This window comes from Eschrichtius robustus, chromosome 11, assembly GCF_028021215.1.
Source record: "Eschrichtius robustus isolate mEscRob2 chromosome 11, mEscRob2.pri, whole genome shotgun sequence".
Classification (NCBI taxonomy): Eukaryota; Metazoa; Chordata; class Mammalia; order Artiodactyla; family Eschrichtiidae; genus Eschrichtius; species Eschrichtius robustus.
Genome location: NC_090834.1, coordinates 67855922 through 67878256, shown reverse-complemented (window position 1 = coordinate 67878256; position 22335 = coordinate 67855922). Strand labels below are relative to the sequence as shown.

The 22335-nt window shown below is 36.2% G+C and overlaps 1 protein-coding gene across 6 annotated transcripts in view; it reads left to right on the top strand.

The window, feature by feature from the left end:
* The window catches only part of SBF2 (SET binding factor 2), a 469986-nt gene that overhangs the window by 191329 nt on the left and 256322 nt on the right, over positions 1-22335 (top strand). For 5 of the 6 annotated variants that reach the window (XM_068556611.1, XM_068556610.1, XM_068556616.1 and 2 more), the window contains exon 3: positions 13355-13492. The exons of the other annotated variant lie outside the window; for it this stretch is intronic. In XM_068556611.1, the coding sequence (XP_068412712.1) occupies positions 13355-13492 (138 nt within the window). The remainder of the gene's footprint in view (positions 1-13354; positions 13493-22335) is intronic. 6 annotated transcript variants of the gene reach the window in all.

The window sequence follows — 22335 nt, the reverse complement described above, 5'->3', positions numbered from 1 at the left end:
TTTTTGGTAGTTTGATTAATATGTGCTTCATTGTGTTTCTCTGGATTTATCCTGTATGGTACTCTCTGTGCTTCCTGGACTTGATTGACTATTTCCTTTCCCATGTTAGGGAAGTTTTCAACTTCAAATATTTTCTGAGACCCTTTCTTTTTCTCTTCTTCTTCTGAGACCCCTATAATTTGAATGTTGGTGTGTTTAATGTTGTCCCAGAGGTCTCTGTGACTGTCCTCAATTCTTTTCATTCTTTTTTCTTTATTCTGCTCCTTGGCAGTTATTTCCACCATTTTATCTTCCATTTCACTTATCCATTCTTCTGCCTCAGTTATTCTGTTATTGATTCCTCCTAGAGTATTTTTAATTTCAGTAATTGTGTTGTTCATCACTGTTTGTTTGCTCTTTAGTTCTTCTAGATCCTTGTTAAATGTTTCTTGTATTTTCTCCATTCTGTTTCCAAGATTTTGGATCATCTTTACTATCATTACTCTGAATTCTTTTTCAGGTAGGTTGCCTATTTCGTCTTCATTTATTTGGTTTTGTAGGTTTTTACCTTGCTCCTTCATCTGTAACATACTTTTTTTTGTCGTTTTTTTGGATGGGTGGTGCTGTAATCTTGTCTTAGTGGTTGTTTGGCCTGAGACATCAGCACTGAAGTTTGCAGGCAGTTAGATAGAGCTGGGTCTTGGTGCTGAGATGAGGACCTCCAGGAGGTCTCAGTCCAACTGATATTTCCTGGTGTCTGAGGTTGTCTGTTAGTCCAGCAGTTTGGACTTGGAGGTCCCACCATAGGAGCTCGGGCCCGACCTCCGACCTGGGAACCAAGATCCCGCAAGCTTGTGGTGCTGTAAGAGAAAAAAAAGGAAGACAGAAAGAAAAAAGGAACAGTACAATATCAAAGAATAAAAACAAAATAAAATTAGAAAGATAAAAAATATATTAGGAAAAATAAAACTATAATTGAAACAACTGCAGCAAGGTTAAATAAAACCACATCAGAAAAAAGAAAAAAAAAGGGGGGTGGAGCAACAAGCCAAAAGGAGGATCACTAACAAATAATAAAGAATAAAATAAAATTAGAAAGATAAAAGATTTATTAGGAAAAATAAAAATATAAAAGAATCAACAGCAATGAATCAACAAGGTAAAATGGAACCCCAATCTAAAAGAGGAAAAAGGAAAAGGAAAACAAAAAAAAGCCTTGGCTGTGGGGGTGCACTTTAGGTGGGGGTGGAACTTAGGCAGGGGCGGGGTTTAGGGTGGGGTAGAACCTAGGCAGGGGGTGGGGGGTAGGGGGGGTTGGGGGTGGGAGGGTGTTTGAGCATGGGGCGGGGCTTAGGCGAGGCGACTTTCAAATATGGGGCGGGGTCTCTGCTTAATACCCGTGCGGAAGGGGAGAGGCAGCACTTGGAAAGGAGGGCCTCTGGTGTGTGGAGTTCTAGAGTTTGGACGTGGGGCCCTGAGTGAGGGTGTGTGGGTGGGGTTTAGGCCCAGCGCATTGGAAGGGGTCTCCGAGTGTAGAGGTAGGGCCCTGGGTGGGGGTGTAGGGGCGGGGCTTCGGCTCTGCGCAGCAGGAGGGAGGCTCCGAGGGCAGAGGATCAGACCTGGAGCCCAACCGGCTCCCTGGTGCCTAAGTGGACAGGGAAAGCATTGGCCCCCTTCCCTTCCATTCCTCCGCGCCCCTCCCCCTCTGTCTCCCCCAGGGTCTACCCCCGTCACTACTGGACCCCTAACCATGGGTGGGTCCCCCTGGGTGTAGGAACTCTTCCCCTCTCCCAGCCACGCCTCAGGGGTGTGGATCCCAGAGGTCCGGCCTTTACTTTTGCCCCCCTCATCCCTCCCTCCCACTCCCTGAGGACCTGAGTGGCTGGAGAGGGCCTAGGTGGGCAGAGGATCTGGCCTGGGATCTCATCAGATTCCTGGGGGTCCAAGTGGGCAGGGGAAGCGTGGCCACACTCCCTTTTGATCCTCTGCCCTCCCAGTGGTTCCCCAATTTACCCGTTCGGGTGTGGGAGCCCTTCCCCTCCCCCAGCCACCCCTCAGGGACGCCAGTCCCTTCCTGCCTCCACTTCTCCTCCCCCCTCACTCACCCCATGCCCCATGTCCTACCCGGTTGCTGGGGGTTCCTCCCATCCCCTTAGGTGTCTGTTGGCCCCCACTGGCGCCTGGTAGGTTCCCTAGTTGTGAGAAGACTCGAATTCTGCATGTCCTCCTAGTACGCCATCTTGACTACCCCCCACTCCCAGCAGGCAGATTCTTAACCACTTCACCACCAGGGAAGTCCCTCTTATTGTCATTTTAAACCTGTTATCTTCTTTCATATTACTTTGCTGTTTGTATTTATCTTAATTGCAATTTTAGAGGGTTTTCAGGAGCTCTTGGAGGTAAACTCATTTGTTTCATCTGCCATGCTTAACTAGAAGTCATTAATAACTTTTCTTTTGCTCTTGGAATTGTTTTAAATTTGTAAATCATGTACAGTTGTATTTTTTCAAAACTTGGATTTTAGAAGCTATTCTAAACGTTCATTTTTCTCTTTGGAGTTTGCTTCTTGAAATTTTTATATTTAGAGGCTTATGTGTAGGGCTCTTCATGAAACTGATATGCCAAAATGTTCAAAACTTGAGAGATTAGGTTAGCTCATCCTGTGACTTTGAAAACATATTAAAGTTATGAATAAGATCTTTTTAGAAATTACTTGTTGCTGATCTCAAGGAGAGATGTTGATTTTTATGTTCTTATATCTGGCTACATGACTAAACTCTTATTTACTCAAACAATATTTAGTCAGTTTGCTTGGATTCTCTAGGCAGACAAATCATATTATCTTATACATAAAGTTTTATTATACTGATGAGGACAGTGTAATGTTGTGTAGTAGTAATAAAATATCTGAATAAAATATCTACTAAAAGCATTATAGGTGACCCATTTAAATTGTTTCATTTAAAGCGGATTGTTTTGGATAGTCTTTTAAAAGTATACTTCATCAAAAGCTGTCCACTAAAATTAGGCACATGTGTGTGATACCCTTTATTCTGTGGATAACAAAATATTTGAAAGTTTCCCAACTCTTAGATTGGCTTCTCTTCCAAAGTCTTACAACCACTGTGTTTTCTCTGAACTTTTGAAAAATATCTGTCTAAAGTATAGAGCACACACCTGACATTGCCATGGCCTGGCTTGGCAATGGAGTTCAGTTTCTTAAGGCTTCTGTTACGTTATTTCACAAGTCAGTTCTTTGGTCAGAATATAGTTCATAATAACAGTTCTTTGTTATCAACTTCTTTTTTGTCCTCTTTAGAACTCTATCAGCAAAACAAAATAATTTTTGGGTTGCCTAACCTTTAAAAAGGAATTCAAGGGCAGTTAAACGTTTTTTGTGCTCATTTTGGTTGTGCTCTACAAAAGCAGTTCTTCCCCAAAAACATAATGAGACATGCCTGGGAAGATTTACATAATACCACGCCTGTCCCACAATTATTAAGAAAAAAAATTGTGAACAACATAAACAACCCACAATAGGGAATTGGTTATGTTGTGGTGCTTACCTATATGCTGGTGTAATATTCAGTCATTAAAAATAATTTTCTTAAAAATATGTAGGTACATGGGAAAACACACATGTTACAGAAGGTGGAGAAAAGCAGGACTCATAACTGTATGTATAATATATCCCATTTTATATAAAAAGTACATCCAGAGATAAATGGTTGCAAGGGAAGTTTGTATGTTAAAGAACTTAGTTCATTTTCATTTTTTCTTTTCTGATTTTTCTACAGTAAATTCATATTAACATAAAATAATATCCGCAAGGTGATATACAAAGATAATTAAGCAGTGAGAAGACAGTTTGTAGAGATACAGAGGCTTGAATCCTAGTCCTGCTTTTATCACACACTAGCTGTATCACCTTAACATCTCATAGCCTTGGTTTCATCATTTTTAAAATAAACCTTGTGGGATACAATTATATATAAAGTGTTTCACAAATACGAGGGGTTATTGGCACTTATCTTTTATTTGCAGGTGGGTGGCCTGTTTGCACATGATCTACTTCATACATTTGGGCAATTAAAGAAACAAGCAAGTAAACAAAGTTGGTATTTGTAACGCATTAAATGTGGAGCCTAAAAATGTCTGTCAGTTCTAACCTTGCACCCTTGAGGTATCATTTGTGTCCAGGTTATGCCAAGGTCTTAAAGAAAACTGGAACTGAATAAAGACAGATAACATCCTGAAAAGGAATCCCCATATTGGCTGTTCCCAGATATGTTGTAAAATTTTTATGAGCTTGATCTGTGGGAAATGATGAGAGTCAGGTGGAAGGGAATAGTCAAAAACATACATTGTTGCATATACACTCATATATTTATGAAACAGACATATATATGGTATGTCCATTGATAGTATCACTCCAAATAGATGTGTATCCTCATTGACTTGGAAAAGGAGGGCAAAATGTAGGCCAGTCAGTTATGACAGTCAATTCTAAACAGTTTAGGTTTTGCACCTGTGATAGCATTTTTTTCTCCTGTTTGCCAGTAAAGACACTGGGGAGAGCAAAATCCTGATTTTTATCCTGTTTGTTTAATGCTTATCATTCTGCTTACTGTCTTTTAGTGACTACTCTGTTTCCAGCTGTCTAAACATTTTCTCACATTCCTGTCAGAAATGTGACTCGAGCTCAGGTTCAAGAAATGCAGTGTCCACTCCCTCATTGTTTTTTGGGTTTTTTTTTTTTTTTTTTTTTTGGCCACACTGTGAGGGGAATCTTAGTTCCCCGACCAGGGACCTTACCCAGGCCCTCAGCAGTGAGAGCACGGAGTCCTAACCACTGGACCGCCATGGAATTCCCCTCTCATTGTTTATTACTTTCTCAGCACGCTTTTAGTTAAGATTTGAAATGATTAAACCAGCTAGCATTATTATATTTCAAATCCAAATCCTATGAGGAGTACTTCTCATTAATAGTGGGATCATCTCCTGATACACCAAATTTGATTATTACTTAATCTTATGATACAATGAATTTGAAAAGTAGACATTTAACTGGAGGTTAAGGCCATTTCTTTTCATCCATTGAAAAAACATTTCTGTAAACTCAGTTATGTGAGCTATTGTTTATTTACTAAGTGTGTATTAATATATTTCATTTGAGAATGCAACATCAAAATTTCTTATGAAGTATGATTCTAATAATATTAATGCATAGTATAAAATAATTCATTTATGTAACTGTATTTTTATGTATGAAATAAAGGGTCTCATGTGTAACCAGTGTGACCAGCTATCTTGACAGCTTCTCTGTGAAAAATTTAGTAAAAAATATCTGACCAGGCCTAGCATGAATTACCATTACTATCTTAGTTGTGGTCACATTAAGCTTAGTTTTGAAAAAGTACTTATTGAATCAAAAAAGAGGATCCTTGGAATTTCCCAGAAGTTTTACTGTTAATACTTTTAAAATCAGAATTCCTGTTATAATGTAAACTTGGGGAAATGAGACCATTTAAATAACTAAGGAGGTCTTCCTACCTAAACTCTCATATTCTCCTTCTGGATGTTATGTGTTTATTTTTTTCTGTGAGAAGGAATTTTCTTACAGCCTTCTTTTTTTTAAAGAGACACCTTTAATTTTTTTAATTACAGGTTGAACAGTAAAATGTGGTTTAGTGAGCTGTAAATTTATAGGTGTGTATGAAGGTCTTGGAGAATATTGAGTGACTGTTATCCCAAGAACCTTCTACAACATTTCACCTTTGAGAGATCATTAAAATTAGTCACAGTAATGCTATGGACATCTTTTATTATTCTGTAATTTTTTTTTTATATTCACTGTATGTGTAAAGCATTTGAGAAAAGTTAGCATGAGTTGATTTTTCTAGTTTTAGCAGCAAAATATCTGATTGCTTGTTTAAGTAATATATCTATTCGCTTACAAAAGTTAATTTGTTATTTGTGAACACTTCTCTGTGATGGGTACCTTTGATTTGAGAAATCAGTGAAGTTGGTTGAGTTGGAACTAACATAAAGAGATTTAGTTTAATCCTTACTGAAAACCTATAGTTTCATTTAAATTATGTGAAAATATATAGTTGTTATTCTATGGTGTATAGCTTTTAGTACCATTTGCCAAGCCTAATGAGCAGCTGTGATAATGAATGACAGACCTCTAAGAGAATGCGATTATTTGCTATTAATTCACAGAACTGATTCACTTTATATCAGAAGACTTGTTTGTCGAATGAGTAGACCTGATGACACAGGCTCTGTATCATTATATTATTTCATACCCAAGCTCAGACGCGAGTATTTTGAAAGACACTTCTGGGTTTTGTTAAACCCAGAAGTTTAACCTGTTAAAACTCCTTGGTTCTGCCAAAGATTATACCTTTCTGCTACCTAAGTAGCTTAAGCCAAGGCTAGTTACACATTAACATGCATTCTTACTAGAATAGCAAGTCTCATACTTTTGGGTCTCACACTTTATACTCTCACAGATGATTGAGAATCTGCAAAGAGTTTTGTTTATGTAGTTTTATCTATTAATTTTTGTGTTAGAACTGACAACTAGAAAAATTTAAGCTATTTATTTATTTTAAAAAGGACAGTAAACCATTGCATATTAAATGGCATATTTTTTGAAAAAATAACTGTATTTTCCATAACAAAAAAGATAGGGAAAAGAATGGTATTGTTTTATATTTTTGTAAATATCATTGATATTGGCTTAATAAAAGACAGCTGGATTCTCATACCTGCTTCTACATTCATGCTTTTACAGTACGTTGTTTTGGTTGAAGTATACGAAGAAAATCAGGTCTCACGAATATGTAGTTGGAAAGAGGAGTATTTTTTTTTTTTAAACATCTTTATTGAAGTATAATTGCTTTACAATTGGTGTGTTAGTTTCTGCTTTATAACAAAGTGAATCAGTTATACATATACATATGTTCCCATATCTCTTCCCTCTTGCATCTCCCTCCCTCCCACCCTCCCCATCCCACCCCTCTAGGTGGTCACAAAGCACGGAGTTGATCTCCCTGTGCTATGCGGCTGCTTCCCACTAGCTATTTTACATTTGGTAGTGTATATATGTCCATGACACTCTCTCACCCTGTCACATCTCACCCCTCCCCCTCCCCATATCAAGAGGAGTATGTTTATAGCCTTTTCAGACACTTATGGAAACTCTTGTTTGAATACTACACCAACACTTAACAAATAATAATATCTTAAAGGCTAGTTGCAATGTGAGATATATAAATGCATCAATGAACTTTTATTTACTCTGCTACGATAAAATCTATTGGTTGGCTTTGCACTTTGAAAAATCTTTTATCCATGCATGATTTTATAACATCATGCATTAGTCATTTGGCAAATAGGGATCAATGAGTTATGCAGATCTTCCAAATGTTGACACATATAGTATTTAAAACATTACATTAGTTAATAATACTCTCATATTAATCAGGAATGCAAAGCTGTCAGGCTCATGATGGTGCTTGAAAGTTCATTTTATCATTGGTAACAAACAGCCTCAGATCTGTATCTTGAAGCGACAGGCCCATTTCATTCATGTGAGACAATGTCTACCAAATACATAAGACTGTATAAGCATGTTTGTCAGTTATTCTTTCAAGTAAAAAATGGTGTTCTTGGGGGAAAAAAGAGAACAGTTCAGCTCACAACTTAAACATCTACACAAGTAGTTTTTCTCTAAACAACTATCATACTTCTATATGCAGCAAAAGTGCTTTATGTGTATTTACTCTTTGAAACAGAATATTTTGAAAGTTGTATACTCAAGGGTCAAGTTACAATGAAATTAAAATGTTTATTGCTTCATCAAGGAAATTATTAACGGAAACTTTTTTTTTTTAATTGCAAATGTGTAGCTTTGAAGAATACAGTGACTACAAGTATAGTTTGATGCTGCTGCATTGATTACTGTTAAGTTACCAGCAACTTTACCCACCATTACTTTTCCACCATTAATGTAAATGTCAACAAAGTGAAAGAAACAACCAGTTCGTAGTATTAATATGGTAATAGTTTTGACCACCGGGACTCCTATGATTCTGTGTACCACACTTTGAGGGCTACTTTTCTAGAATGAAAAAGGCTTATGGTGGCCACAGGAAAGCCAAAGATGTAAAGTCATGGAACTTAGATAAATGAATTGTTGAGGGAGAAATATACATGTAAACAAATTGACAAGTCAACTTTTCTGTACCAGATTAGTAAAATATATAAGTTCTAGTGCTATACATAGGAAGAAAAGGTTATTATAATTATTTATTATAATAAGAATGTATAAAACGGTTTGGAACACATGAGTGGAACTGCTTGATTCTTTGGTTTGGAGGGGGCCAGAGAAACTGGGGAGCTTCAGACAAGACTTCACAGAATAAGTGATACTGAAGTGCTCAATAAATATTTGTTCAATGAATTACTATTTCAAAACACACATGTAGGGCTTCCCTGGTGGCGCAGTGGTTGAGAATCTGCCTGCCAATGCAGGGGACACGGGTTCGAGCCCTGGTCTGGGAAGATCCCACATGCCGCAGAGCAACTAGGCCCGTGAGCCACAGATACTGAGCCTGCGCGTCTGGAGCCTGTGCTCCGCAACAAGAGAGGCCGCGACAGTGAGAGACCCGCGCACCGCGATGAAGAGTGGCCCCCGCTTGCCGCAACTAGAGAAAGCCCTCGCACAGAAACGAAGACCCAACACACCCAAAAATAAATAAATAAATAAATAAATTTATTAAAAAAAAAAAAAAGCCACAAATGTAGTAGAGAAAAATATTTTCACTTAACTAATTAATGTGTCCTTAAGGTTTTCATGCTGTTTCTCTATGTATTCCTCATGATGTCTGCTCAAGGAAATGAGTCTGGTAGAATTTTTCATTTGGTAGAGAAGCTATGAACGTGATTAATGTGTCTCTCTAAATGTAGGAAGTCATCCAAATATTACTGTTCTGATGTCTCTTTAGACTGAGTCAAGGAGTCAATGAGGCAATGAAAGGAGAGGCAGGAAAAAACTAGTAAAGAAGGGGAAAGAAAGTGTTATAGCTGTGATGATAGGAACTAAGGTTAGGTCAAAGGGGGTAATAATCATAATAACTAACACCACGGAATTATATGGCAAAGGCTATTCTGAGTACTTTTCATGTGTTACCTTGTGTGAGCTTCCCAAGGGTACTAGTAGATAGGTACTAATATTCTGCCTTTTACAGATGAGGAAACTAAGGCACTGAAAGGTTAAATAAAGTGCTCCAGGTTACACAGTTATTAAGCAGGGTAACAGAAGGTAATCTGGCACAGAGAGCGGCTGTATTGGTGAGCTCCTTTCTATTTCTATTCCATCTCTTCAACAGTATTGTTATCCAGATATTTTTTTCTTCATGTTTTTAGAGATAGACTTTACTTTTTAGAGTACTTTTAGATTCACAGCAAAATTGAGCAATAGTACGAAGAATTCACATATATTCTCTGTTCCCCAAACGCATAACTTCCCACAATATCAGTATCCCCCACCACAGTGGTACATTTGTTACAGTCAATGAATGAACTTACATTGGTCACATCATTATCAACCAAAGTCTGTAATTCACCTTAGGTTTCACTCTTGCTGTACATTCTAAAGGTTTTGACAAATGCATAATAAAATGTATCCACAGTTACAGTATTATACAGAATAGTTTCACTGCTCTAAAAAACCTCTAAATTCTGCCTATTTATGTCTCCCCAACCCCAGGCAACTACTAATCTTTTTGCTCTCCATAGCTGTGCATTTTCCAGAATGTTAAGTAGTTGGAATTATACCACGTGTAGCCATTTCGGACTGGCATCTTTCACTTAGTAATGTGCATTTACGTTTCCTCCATGTTTTTTCATGGCTTGATAATTCATTTCTTTTTAGCACAATAAAGTATTCTGTCACTTGGATGTGCCTTCACCTACTGAAGGACATCTTGGTTACTTCCACGTTTTGGCAATTATGAACAAAGCTGCTATAAACATCCATGTGCAGGTTTTTGTGTGAACGTATGTTTTCACCTCCTTCGGGTAAATAGCTGAATTGTGTGGTAAGAGTATGTTTACTTTTGTAAGAAACTGGCGCACTGTGTTCCAAAGTGGCTGTACCATTTTGCATTCCCACCAGCGATAAATAAGAATTCCTGTTGCTCTACATTCTTGTCAGCATTTGGCATTGTCATTGTTTTGTGTTTTGGCCATTCTAATAGGTATGTAATGGTATCTTGTTGTTTTAATTTGCTTCCTTTATGAAATATGATATTGAACATCTTTTCAGTTGCTTATTTGACACCTTTATATCTTTTTTGGAGAGGTATCTATTCAGATCTTTTGCCCCCTTTTTAATTGGGGTGTTCACTTTCTTATTGTTGAGTTTTAAAAACTCTTTGTATGTTTTAGATGACAGTACATTATCAGATATGTGTTTTGCAGATATTTTCTCCCAGTCCTTAGCTTGTCTTCTCATTTTCTTGACAGTGTCTTTCACAGAGCAGAAGTTTTAAATTTTAATGAAGTCTAGCTTATCAGTTATTCCTTTCCTGGTTCATGATTTTGGTGTTGTATCTAAAAAGTCGTTGCCAAAACAAAGATCATGTAGGTTTTCTCCTTTGTCATCTTCTAGGAGTTTTATAGTTTTGTGTTTTACATTTAGGTATATAGTCCACTTTGAGTTAATGTTTGTGAAAGGTGTAAGGTCTGTGTCTAGATTCATTTTCTTGTATATGAATATCTAGTTGGTCCAGCACCATTTGTTGAAAAGACTATTTTTTCTCCATTGTATTGCTTTTGCTCTGTTGTCAAAGTTCAGTTGATTATATTTGTGTGGTTTGTTTCTGGGCTCACCATTCTGCTTTATTGATTTGTCTTTTCGTTGACCGGTACCACACTGTCTTGATTACTGTAGCTTTATAATAAGTCTTGAAGTCAGATAGTGTCACTCTTCCAACTTTGTTCTCCTTCAATATTGAGTTGGCTATTCTGGGTCTTTTGCCTCTCCATATAAACTTTAGCATTAGTTTATCAACATCCATAAAATAACTTGCTGGAATTTTGTTTGGGATTGCGTTGAATCTGTAGATCACACTGGGAAGAATTGAAACTTGACAATATTGAGTCTTCCTATTGATGAACATTGGAATTGCTCTCTCTTTCCCTCTACTTAGTTCTTCTTTGATTTCTCATCAGAGTTTTGTAATTTTTCTTATATAGATCTTGTACATAATTTATTAGGTTTATACCTAAGTATTTCATTTTTGGGGGTGCTAATGTATGAAGATGGTACTGTGTTTTTAATTTCAAGTAACAGTTCATTGTTGGTGTATATAGGAAAGCAGTTGGCTTTTGTATATTAACCTTGTATCCTGGAAACTTGCTGGAATTGCTTATTACTTTCAGGTTTTCTACATAGACAATCATGTCATTTGGGAACAAAGACAGTTACACATCTTCCTTCCTAATCTGTAAACCTTTTATTTCCTTGTTTTGGCTAATTGAATTAACTAGGACTTTCAGTACAATTTAGAAAAGGTGTGGTAAGAGATGACGACCTTGCCTTGTTCCTAATCTTAGCTAGAAAGCTTCTAGTTTCTTACAATTAAGTATGATGTTATCTGTAGGTTTTGGTAAATGTTCTGTGTCATGTCAAGGAACTTCCCCTCTATGCTTAGTTTGCTGAGAGTTTTTATCATGAATGGGTGTTAGTTTTTCTCAAATGCTTTTTCTGTATCTATTGATATGATCATGTACTTTTTCTTGTTTAGCTTCTTGATGTGATTAATTGACTTTCAATGTTGAACCAGCTCTGCATACCCAAAATGAATCTTATTTGATCATGGTTTGTAATTCTTTTCATACATTGCTACATTCAGTTTGCAAATATTTTGTTGAGGATTTTTGCATCTGTCTTCATGAGAGATATTGATGTATAGTTTTATTGTAATTTCTTTTTCTGTTTTTGGCATTAGGATAATGCTGGCTTTATGGAATGAGTCAGGAAGTATTTCCTTGGCTTCAGTCTTCTGGAAGAGATTGTAGAGAATGTTTTAGTTTCATCCTTCAGTGTTTGGTAGAATTCACTGTGAACCCATTGCAGCATGATACTTTCTTTCTATTTTGGAAGATTATTAATTATTGATTCATTTTCTTTAATAGATATAGGCCTATTCAGATTGTCTGCTTCTTCTTGTGTGAGTCTTTTCAGATTATATCTTTCAAGAAATTGGTTCATTTCATCTAGATTATCAAATTTGTAGGCACAGAGTTATGCATAGTATCCCTTTATTATCTTTTAAATGTCCACAGGATCTATAGTGATGTCCCTTCTTTCATTTCTGATATTAGGAATTTGTATCTTCTTTTTTATTTTTAGTTTGTCTGGCTAGAGACTTCTTGATTTTAATGTTTTTTCAAAGAACTAGCTTTAGGTTTTGCTGCTTTTCTCTATTGATTTCCTGTAATAGATTTCACTGATTTCTGCTCTAATTTTATTATTTCTTTTCTTCTGCTTACCTTGGATTTAATTTGCTCTTCTTTTTCTAGTTTCCTAAGATAGAACTTAGATGACTGATTTTAGATTTTTCTTCTCTATGAATTCAGTGCTATAAAATTCCCTCTAAGCACTGCTTTTGCTGAATCCCACAAATGTTAAGCTGTATTTTCATTTTCATTTAGTTAAAAATATTTGAAAATTTCTTTTGAGATTTTTGTCTTTGATCCATGCATTACTTAGAAGTGTGTTGTTTAATCTCTGAGTGTTTGGGGATTTTCCAGCTATCTTTCTGTAATGATTTTTAGTTTAATTTTATTGTGGTCTGGGACATGCATTATATGATTTCTATTCTTTTAAATACATTAAAGTGTATTTTATAGCCCAGAATGTGGTCTGTCTTGATGAACAAGATATCTTTTTCATTGTACTGAATTGAAGAGTCTTAGATTAATGATGATATTTTAAAACAATTCTGTTTTCTGTCCATGGTAGATACTGAGCACTTTATCTTCAACTTATTTCATGATTTGTTCTAATGGTGCAAAGTTTTCATCTTAGTGATCTGTTCCTACATATGCCAACCCCGGTCTCAGAATGAGTGGCATCTGTGGAAAATCTAGGCTGTCTTCATAAAATGCATATGCACATTAGTGAAAGTATTCTACATCATGAATCTGCAAGTGATTTTTAAAAAATATTGGCTGAAGTAACGTATCACATCTGGAAATTTTTTTAAATGGGGAGACATTTCTCAGGGATTTATAACTAATAAATTTACCTTATACTTTTAAGATGTGACAATTTTTTTTTTTCTATCTCATTTAGTTTTGTCAGCCTGGAGGGTGGCAGCTGTCCAGAGAGAGGAAGCAGCCAACGTTTTTTGTGGTGGTCCTGACAGATATTGACTCAGATCGACATTACTGCTCATGCCTAACCTTTTATGAGGCAGAGATCAATCTTCAGGTACAGCAACTTTTCTAGCCAAATTACAGCCAAAGAGACAGCATTTAGGAATCTTTTTATTATGCCATATTTGTTTTTGTTAGAATAGCAAGTTTGAGTTCTATGAGCTACTTTAAAATGACTGAGGTACTATATTGTTGAAGAAGAGAGCAAGAAGGTAAAGTTATTGTCCAAGTTTAATTTTTCTTCTTTAAAATATTGTTCATAATCTGCATACTTCTAAGAATAGCATATCTGCAAATTGGTTTATTAAGAAGATTTGTATCCTCTCATGATGAACCTGTGGTTTTTCCCTTTCAGTCTTTCTCCTGAGGTGTCTTTCACAGAATATAGAGCATTTAATCAGAATGTTTATAAATCGCTTATCACAATGCTTGATATTATTTTTTAAGTGCTGAAGTAACTGTTAACTCATTATTATTAGTGGTGGTAGTATCAAAATGATGGGACTGACATTAATAGGCTAGAACTATAGAAATTAAAAATACTGGGTCTTTCAGAGTATTAGCTGGGGTTCTCTCAGTTTCAAACAACTGGATCTACTGTCTCTAATTTATTCAGAAAAGGATTTATGAGAAAGTATTGGGTAGTTTATGTAATTTCATGGGTAAGGGGTGAGCAGGGAACCAGTTCTGTGTACTAGGAACTGCCTAGCTTGGGGCTGTTCATACTTTTTCAACCTTTTATCACTTGACACTTATGATGTTGGGTACCAGACAATACAACCTTCACAATAATTACATTAAAAAAATCCATTCTCCCATGTGTAGCCCCTATCACACATTGGTGACTTATGCTTTAAGTGTCATATGGGTTGTTTTGTTGTGTCAGTCAGATTGCATGCAGATCCCCCCCCCCCAAAGGAATTAGAAAAACTTTGTTGTTGTTGTTATTTGTTTGTTTGTTTTGCTTTCAAGGCCCTATAGTATGAGAAGGAAACTATAAAACAGTTTGCAGGATGTTGAGTGAGCCAATTGCATTATCTGCTGTGCTTTCTGCTACATACAGATGAATGAGTATCACCACCAGGGAAAAGGATTGGCTTGCTTTCTGAAATGACCTCACAAAGGAGCATTTGTTATTTTTGTTATTTTAATTAAATGCCAAGATCTGAATTTTCTGGATGCAGAAATTTCATTTTTCAGTACAAGAGGAGACAAACCACCTTTCATGGTACAGCCTCACATTATCCAAGTTCATTAGACTGATGTATTAAAACCAGCATGCTAGCTTTTTAATTTACAGTGATAAGTTAAAAGGTTATATAGAACAAAATATACATTATCTATATTATCAGCACATTTTCTCCTTATTGTCAGATCTTTGTGGGAAGCCATATCAAAATCAGAAGCATTTTGATTGTGGAATCAAACCAAGGAATATTTGATGTCAAATATTTAACACCTGCCAGATTAACACAGCCCATTGTTTATACAGTTGACCCTTGAACAACGTGGGCTTGAACTGCACGGGTCCACTTATACGCAGATTTTTTTCAGTAACTATATACTACAGTACTGCATGATCCATCGTTGGTTGAATATGTGGATGCAGGGGGCCAACCGTAAAGTTAATATGTGGATTTTCGACTGCACAGAGGGGTCGACGCCCCTAAACCCTGCATTGTTCGGGGCCAGCTGTTTTTGAAGTTAGGGATTATGTTGTCAATTCAGACAGAAAACTTAGATGTCTATGATTCTAGTCATTTCTGTCCTGATTAGTGTTCGGGTGGATGTTGCCAACAAATAGCCGATCCAATTCCCATTTTGGTCAATTCAGTCTAAATAAGAAAGAATGTTCTCTTGTTGAGAGCCTTGCTATCTTTTTCAGGTGACCTTTCATTTCTCTGTTGATCTTTTGAACATAAGTCAGTGCTGAGAATGCAGTATTTTCTTTTATTTCCATATTCTTGAGGGTACCTCTTTACAACTCCCTGGAATTATCTAATGAAACTAACTGTGATTATTTGGGTTCTTCTTCTCTCCATCATTACCAACCCCTTAGCCCCCAAATAAACTCACAGAAAAGTAATACATTAAGACAATGTAGGGGGTTTCAGTCCAAGATGGTGACATAGGAAGCTTCTGAACTCACTTCTATGGACACACTGAATCCACAGCTACACACGGAGCAATTTCTGCTGAAAGAAATCCAGAAACTAGCCGAGCAGTTCCTATATAGCAGGCAAACAAGAATATACCCACACTGAAGTGAGTAGAAAAGGCTGAGATGCAGTCTCACCATAAATGTCCCTTGGCAGAGAGACATGCAGTTGCGAAGCAACTTACAACTTCCAGCTCCTCCCCTGAGGTGCGAAGGGTTTGGACCCAACATCTAGCCCCCATCTTTTTAGACTTCCACTTGAGGTAAGGACCCAGAAACACCTAGCTCTGAAAAACAATGGGGCTTTTATTCATGAGACCCACCAGACTATAACAAGCAAAGAGTTCTTAATGGGTTTTCAAGGATTTGCTCTGGCTCAGCATGGAGGAAGCAGAGAGAAACACCCATCTCTCAGTCTTTGCCTGAAAGAATCCTGTTTGCATACTTTAAAAGCTACTGCCTGAGGGTCAGGTTTCTAACTTAGCACACATCTAGGAGCTAATTTTGATTCTGTTTGGAGACCAGGGATCTGGCAGGTGCCATCACTGTTCTCTCTCTAGCCTGCTCCAGTTCACTGGTTTCTTCTTGGAAAGAGCTTGTGCACATGTCTGGCGCCCCAGATTTTGCAGCTGCTGCCCAAGGGGCACACCCTTTTAAACCTTTGACTCTGTGGCCAACAGGACTTGAGCTCCCAGGTCCCACAGGATTGTAGCAAACGAAGTTCTTAACTGGCTATCCCCCAAGGCTCAGCGCAGAGGGAGCAGACAGAAACACCCATCTCCCAGTCTCCACTGAAAGATACATATTTGCATACATTAAAAGCTGCTGCCTGAAGGTCTGGCTTCCAATCCACCTGAATCTAGGTGCTGACTATGATCCTCCCCTTTGGGACACTATCAGGTATTGGTATACCCTCAACTACAGTGAGCACTAAGAATGAAGTAGGCTGCTTGGACCATCATAAAGATTTGAGAGACAACCAAGAGCTAGGGCAGGTTTGAATACTAAGGTTCATCTCCTACAAGAGGCCACTCCTTCAGGACTAGGAGAGGTAGATGTTTTAAATAATGCATAGAAACCAACACAGAGAGTCAAGGAAAATGAAGAAATAGGAATATGTTCTAAATGAAAGAACAAGGTAAAACCTCAGAGAAAGACCTTAATGAAGTGGAGATAAGTGATTTACCTGATAAAGAGTTTAAAATAATGGTCATAAAGATGCTTATTGAGCTCAGGAGAAGAATGGATGAACAAAGTAAGAATTTCAACAAAGGAATAGAAAGTGTAAGAAAGTACCAAATAGAAGTCACAGAGCTGAAGAGTATAGTAAGTGAGCTGAAGAATACAGTAGAGGGGTTCAACAGCGCACTACATGACACAGGAGAGAGGATCAGTTTACATGAGGACAGGGCAGTGGAAATCATCTAATTAAAACAGCAAAATGAAAAAAATGGAAAAGAATAAAGATAGCTTAAGGGACTTAGGAGATAACATCAAGCAAACCAACATTCGCATGATAGGGGTCCCAGGAGGAGAAGAGAAAGAGAAAGGGGCAGAAGACTTACAAGAAGAAATAATGGCTGAAAACTTTCCTAACCTGGGGAAAGAAACAGATATCCAGATCCAGGAAGCCCAGAGAGTTCCAAATAAGATGACCCCAAAGAGACCAACACCAAGACACATTATAATTAAAGTGTCAAAAGTTAAAGACAAAGAGAGAATCTTAAAACAGCAAGAGAAAAATAACTTGTTCATAAAAGGGAACCCTGATAAGACGATGATCAGATTTTTCAGCAGAAACTTTGCAGGCCAGAGAAGAGTGGCAAGATTTATTCAAAGTGCTGAGAGAAAAAAAACTGTCCATCAAGAATATTCCACCTGGCAAGTTGTCCTTCAGAGTCGAAGAAGAGAAGAAAGAGTTTTGCAGACAAGCAAAAGCTAAAGAAGCTAATCACCACTAGACTGGCCTTACAGGAAATGTTAAAGGGACTTCTTTAAGCTGAAATGAAAAGGTGCTAATTAGTAACAGGAAAACATATGAAAGTATAAATCTCACTTGTAATGGTAAATATATACTAAAATACAGATAAATAAAGAATTTTGAAACAGCAAGGAAACAAATTGACAGTAGTAAATACATACTGATCAATAATTAATTTAAATGTAAAATGACTAAATTTTCCAATCCAAAGATGTAGAGTGGCTGAATAGATTAAAAAAAAGACAAAAAGACCTAGAACAAAACTCACTTCAGTTTTAAGGACACACATTGACTGAAAATGAAGGGTAGAAAAAGATACTTCATGCAAATGGAAATCAAAAGAAAGCTAGGGTAGCTATACTTAATATAAGACAAAATGACTTTAAACTAAAAACTGTAATAAGAGACAAGGAAAGTCATTGTATAATGATAAAGTAGTCAACTCATCAAGAGAGTATAACACTTGTAAATATTTATGCATCTATTATCAGAGCACCTAAACATATAAAGTAAATCTGAAGGTAAAAATTGATAGCAATACAATAATAGTAGAAGACTTAAGCCACATTTAACAATGGATAGATCATCCGGACAGAAAATCAATACAAAAAACTGGATTTAAACAGTATGTTAGACCAGATGGACCTAACAGACATACATAGAATCTTCCATACAACAGCAGCTGAATAAACATACTTCTCAAGCACATGTGGGACATTCTCCAGGATAGGTAATGTGTTAGGCCACAAAACAAGTCAATAAATTTAAGAAGATTGAAATCATATCAAGCTTCTTTTCCAGCCACAGAAGTATAGTACTAGAAATCAATTACAAGAAGAGAACTGGAAAATTTACAACTATGTGGAGGTTAAACAACATACTACTGAATGGGTCAAAGAATAAACTAAATGGAATAAAAAAATACCTTAAGACAAATGAAAATGCAAATACAGCATACCAAAATTTATTGGCTAAAGCAAAAGCAAAAGCAGATATAAGGGGGAAATTTATAGTGATTAACACCTACATTAAGAAAAGAGTAAAATCTCAAATAAGCAACTTAAGTTTACACCTGAAGGAGCTAGAAGAAGAAGAACAAACTAAGCCCAAAATTAATAGAATGAAGGAAATAACAAATATCAGAGTGGAAATAAATGAAACAGAGTAAAAAGACAATAGAAGAAAAATCAGTGAAACAAAGAGTTTTTTTTTTTTTTTGAAAAGATAAATCGACAAACCTTTAGCTATACTCAGCAGAATAAAAAGGGAAAGGACTCAAATAAAATTAGAAATGAAAGAGGAAATGTTAGATTTGATACCACAAAAATACAAAGGCTCATAAGAATACTGTGAAAAAATACACACCAACAAATTGGACAGCCTAGAAGAAGTGAATAAATTCCTACTAACATACAACCTACCAAGTCTGAATCATGAAGAAATATAAAATATGAACAGAGCAATAGTAGTAAAGATATTGAATTGGTAATCAAAAACGTCCTACCAAGGAAAAATCGAGGACCAGATGGCTTTACTTGTCAATTCTGCTATGCATTTAAAGAAGAATGAATAACAATCCTTCTCAAATTCTTCCCCCCCAAAAAAAAGAGAAGAGGAGGAAACACCTTCAAACTCATTTTACAAGGACAGCATTACACTGATACCAAAGACAGACATGAGCACTACAAGAAAAGGAAACTACAGGCCCTGATGAACATAGATGCAAAAATTCTCAACAAAATAAAGGCAAACCAAATTCAGCAATACATTAAAAGGATCATACACCATGATCAAGTGGGATTTATTCCTGGATGCAGGGTTCAACATATGCAGATCAATGAATGTGATCCACCACATTAACAAAATAAAAGGATGAAATTCATATGATCTTCTTAATTGATGCAGAGAGATCTGTCAAAATTCAACATCCATTCATGATAAAACTCTCAACAAACTGGGTATAGAGTGAACATACTTAAGCATCATAAAGGCCCTTTATGACAAGTCCACAGCTCACATCATACTCAGTGGTGAAAAGCTGAAAGTTTTTCCTCTAAGATCCAGTACTAGTCAAGAATGCCCACTCTTGCTACTGTTATTCAACATAGTATTGGATGTCCTAGCTAAAAGAATTTGTCAAGAAAAAGAAATATAAGCCATTCAAATCAGAAAGGAAGAAATAAAACTGTCTCTATTTGTTGATGACATGATATTATATTAAAAAATCCTAAAGACTACCAAAAAACTGTTAGCACTAATAAAGGAATTCTGTAAAGTCGCAGGATACAAAATTGATAAACAAAAATCAATTGAGTTCCTATACACTAACAACAAATTATCAGGAAGAGAAATTAAGAATATAGTCCTATTTATAATTGCATGAAAAAGAATAAATACCTGGGTATAACTTTACCAAGGAGGTAAAAGATCTGTATCCTGAAAACTGTGTAAGACATTAATGAAAGAAATTGAAGAAGACACATATAAATGGAAAGATACCCCATGCTAATGGATTGGAAGACTTAATAATGTTGAAATGTCCATACAGCTCTAAGAAATTTACAGATATGGTGCAGTCCCTATCGAAAGTCCAGTGGCATATTTCACAGAAATAAAACAAAGAATCCTAAAATTCATATGGAGCCACAAAATACTCTGAATAGCCAAAGTATTCTTGAGAAAGAAGGTTAAAGGTGGAGTCACACTTCCTAATATCAAAGTGTATTACAAAATTTTATTAATCAAACCGTATGGTATTGGCATAACAACAGACATGTAGATCAATAAAACAGAATACAGAGCCCGGAAAATAAACCCATGTGTATATAGTCAATTAATTTGCAACAAAGGAGCCAAGGATATACAGTGGCGAAAAGATAGTCTATTTGATAAATGGTGTTTGGAAAATTGGACAGCTATATGCAAAAACAAACAAAAAAGCAGGATCCCTATCTTACACCATACACAACAATAAATTCAAAATGGATTAAAGATTTGAAAGTAAGTCCTGAAACCGAGTAAGTTCTAAAAGAAAACTTAAGGGGTGAGCTCCTCAACAAAGGTCTTGCCAATGACTTTTGGCAAAAATAAGTGGGACTGCGTGAAACTAAAAGCCTTCTGCACAGCAAAGGAAACTATCAACAAAATCAAAAAGCAACCTGCTGAATGGGAGAAGATATTTGCAAACCACATATCTGTTAAGAGGTTAATATCCAAAATATATAAAGAACTCATGCAACTCAATAGCAAAAAACCAAACAATCCAATTTTTAAATGGGAAAGGACTTGAATAGACATTTTCCCAAAGAAGTCATACAACAGGTACATGAAAAGATGCTCAACGTCACTAATCAGGGAAATGGAAATCAACACCATAATGAGATATCACCTCATACCTGTTAGAATGGCAATTTTCAAAAAGATAAGAGGTAACAAGTGTAGTCAAGGCTGTAGATAGAAGGGAACCCTTGTGAACTGTTGGCGGAAATGTGAATTGGTGCAACCACTATGGAAAATGGTATGGAGGTTCTTAAAAAAATTAAAAATAGAACTGCCTTATGATCCAGCAATCCCACTTCTGGGTATGTATCCAAAGGAAATGAAAACAGGGTATCGAAGAGTTATTTGCACTCCCATGTTCATTGCAGCATTATTCACAATAGCCAAGATATGGCAACAAGCTAAGTGTCCATCAACGGTTGAACGGATAAAGATGTTTTATATACATGCATACATACATATGAACACACACATATATATTTCATACATACATACACACAATGGAATATTCAGTCATAAGAAAGAAGGAAATCCTACTGTTCATAACAACATGGATGGTTATGCTAAGTGAAATAAGTCAGAGGATGACAAATACTGTATGGTATCATTTATATGTAGAATCTTAACAACAACAAAAAAGTCAAACTCAAGAGAAATAGAGAGTGGAATAGTGGTCACCAGGGGCTGAAGCTTTCAAGAAATAGGGAGAGGTTGGTAAAAGAATACAGACTTCCAGCTATAAGATTAATAAGGTCTGAGGATCTCTAGTAAAACATGATGACTACAGTTGATAGCACTGTATTGTATGATTGAAATTTACTAAGAGCGTAGATCTTAAATGTTTTCATCTCCCCCCCACACACAAAAAAAGTATCTAAGGTGATGGATGTATTAATTAACTAGATGGAGGATACCTTTAACAGTGTATCCATACGTCATATCACTACTCTAAATATCTTAAAATGTTGTCAATTTTACCTCTATAAACCTGATTAAAAAAAGACAATTTAGCAGGTGTAAAGAGATTCTAGGAAGCCCAATTAAACTTACAGAAATCAATACAGGATGACATTATAGCAGGCATTTTTGGAGAGGTTCTAGGAATTCTTGGATATTTTTCAAACTTTTCATTTGGAAATAATTTCAAACTTACAGAAAAGTTACAAGAATATTGCAAACATCTATATACCCTTTACCTATATTTGCCCATTTAAAATATTTTGTCCCATTTCTTTATTATCATAGATATTAATTCTCTTTAATAGACCCCTCTCTCCTTCCCTTACTCCCTCTTTCTCCTTACACACACACATACACACACACACACAGAAATTTTTTTCTGAACTATTTGAGACAAATTTGTGTGCATCATTTCCCTTTGCCCTAAAGTCTTCAGTGTATGTTTCATAGGAATAAGTATTTTCTTACGTAAACATAGTATGGTTATCAATATCAGAAAATCAATATCAATATTATACCT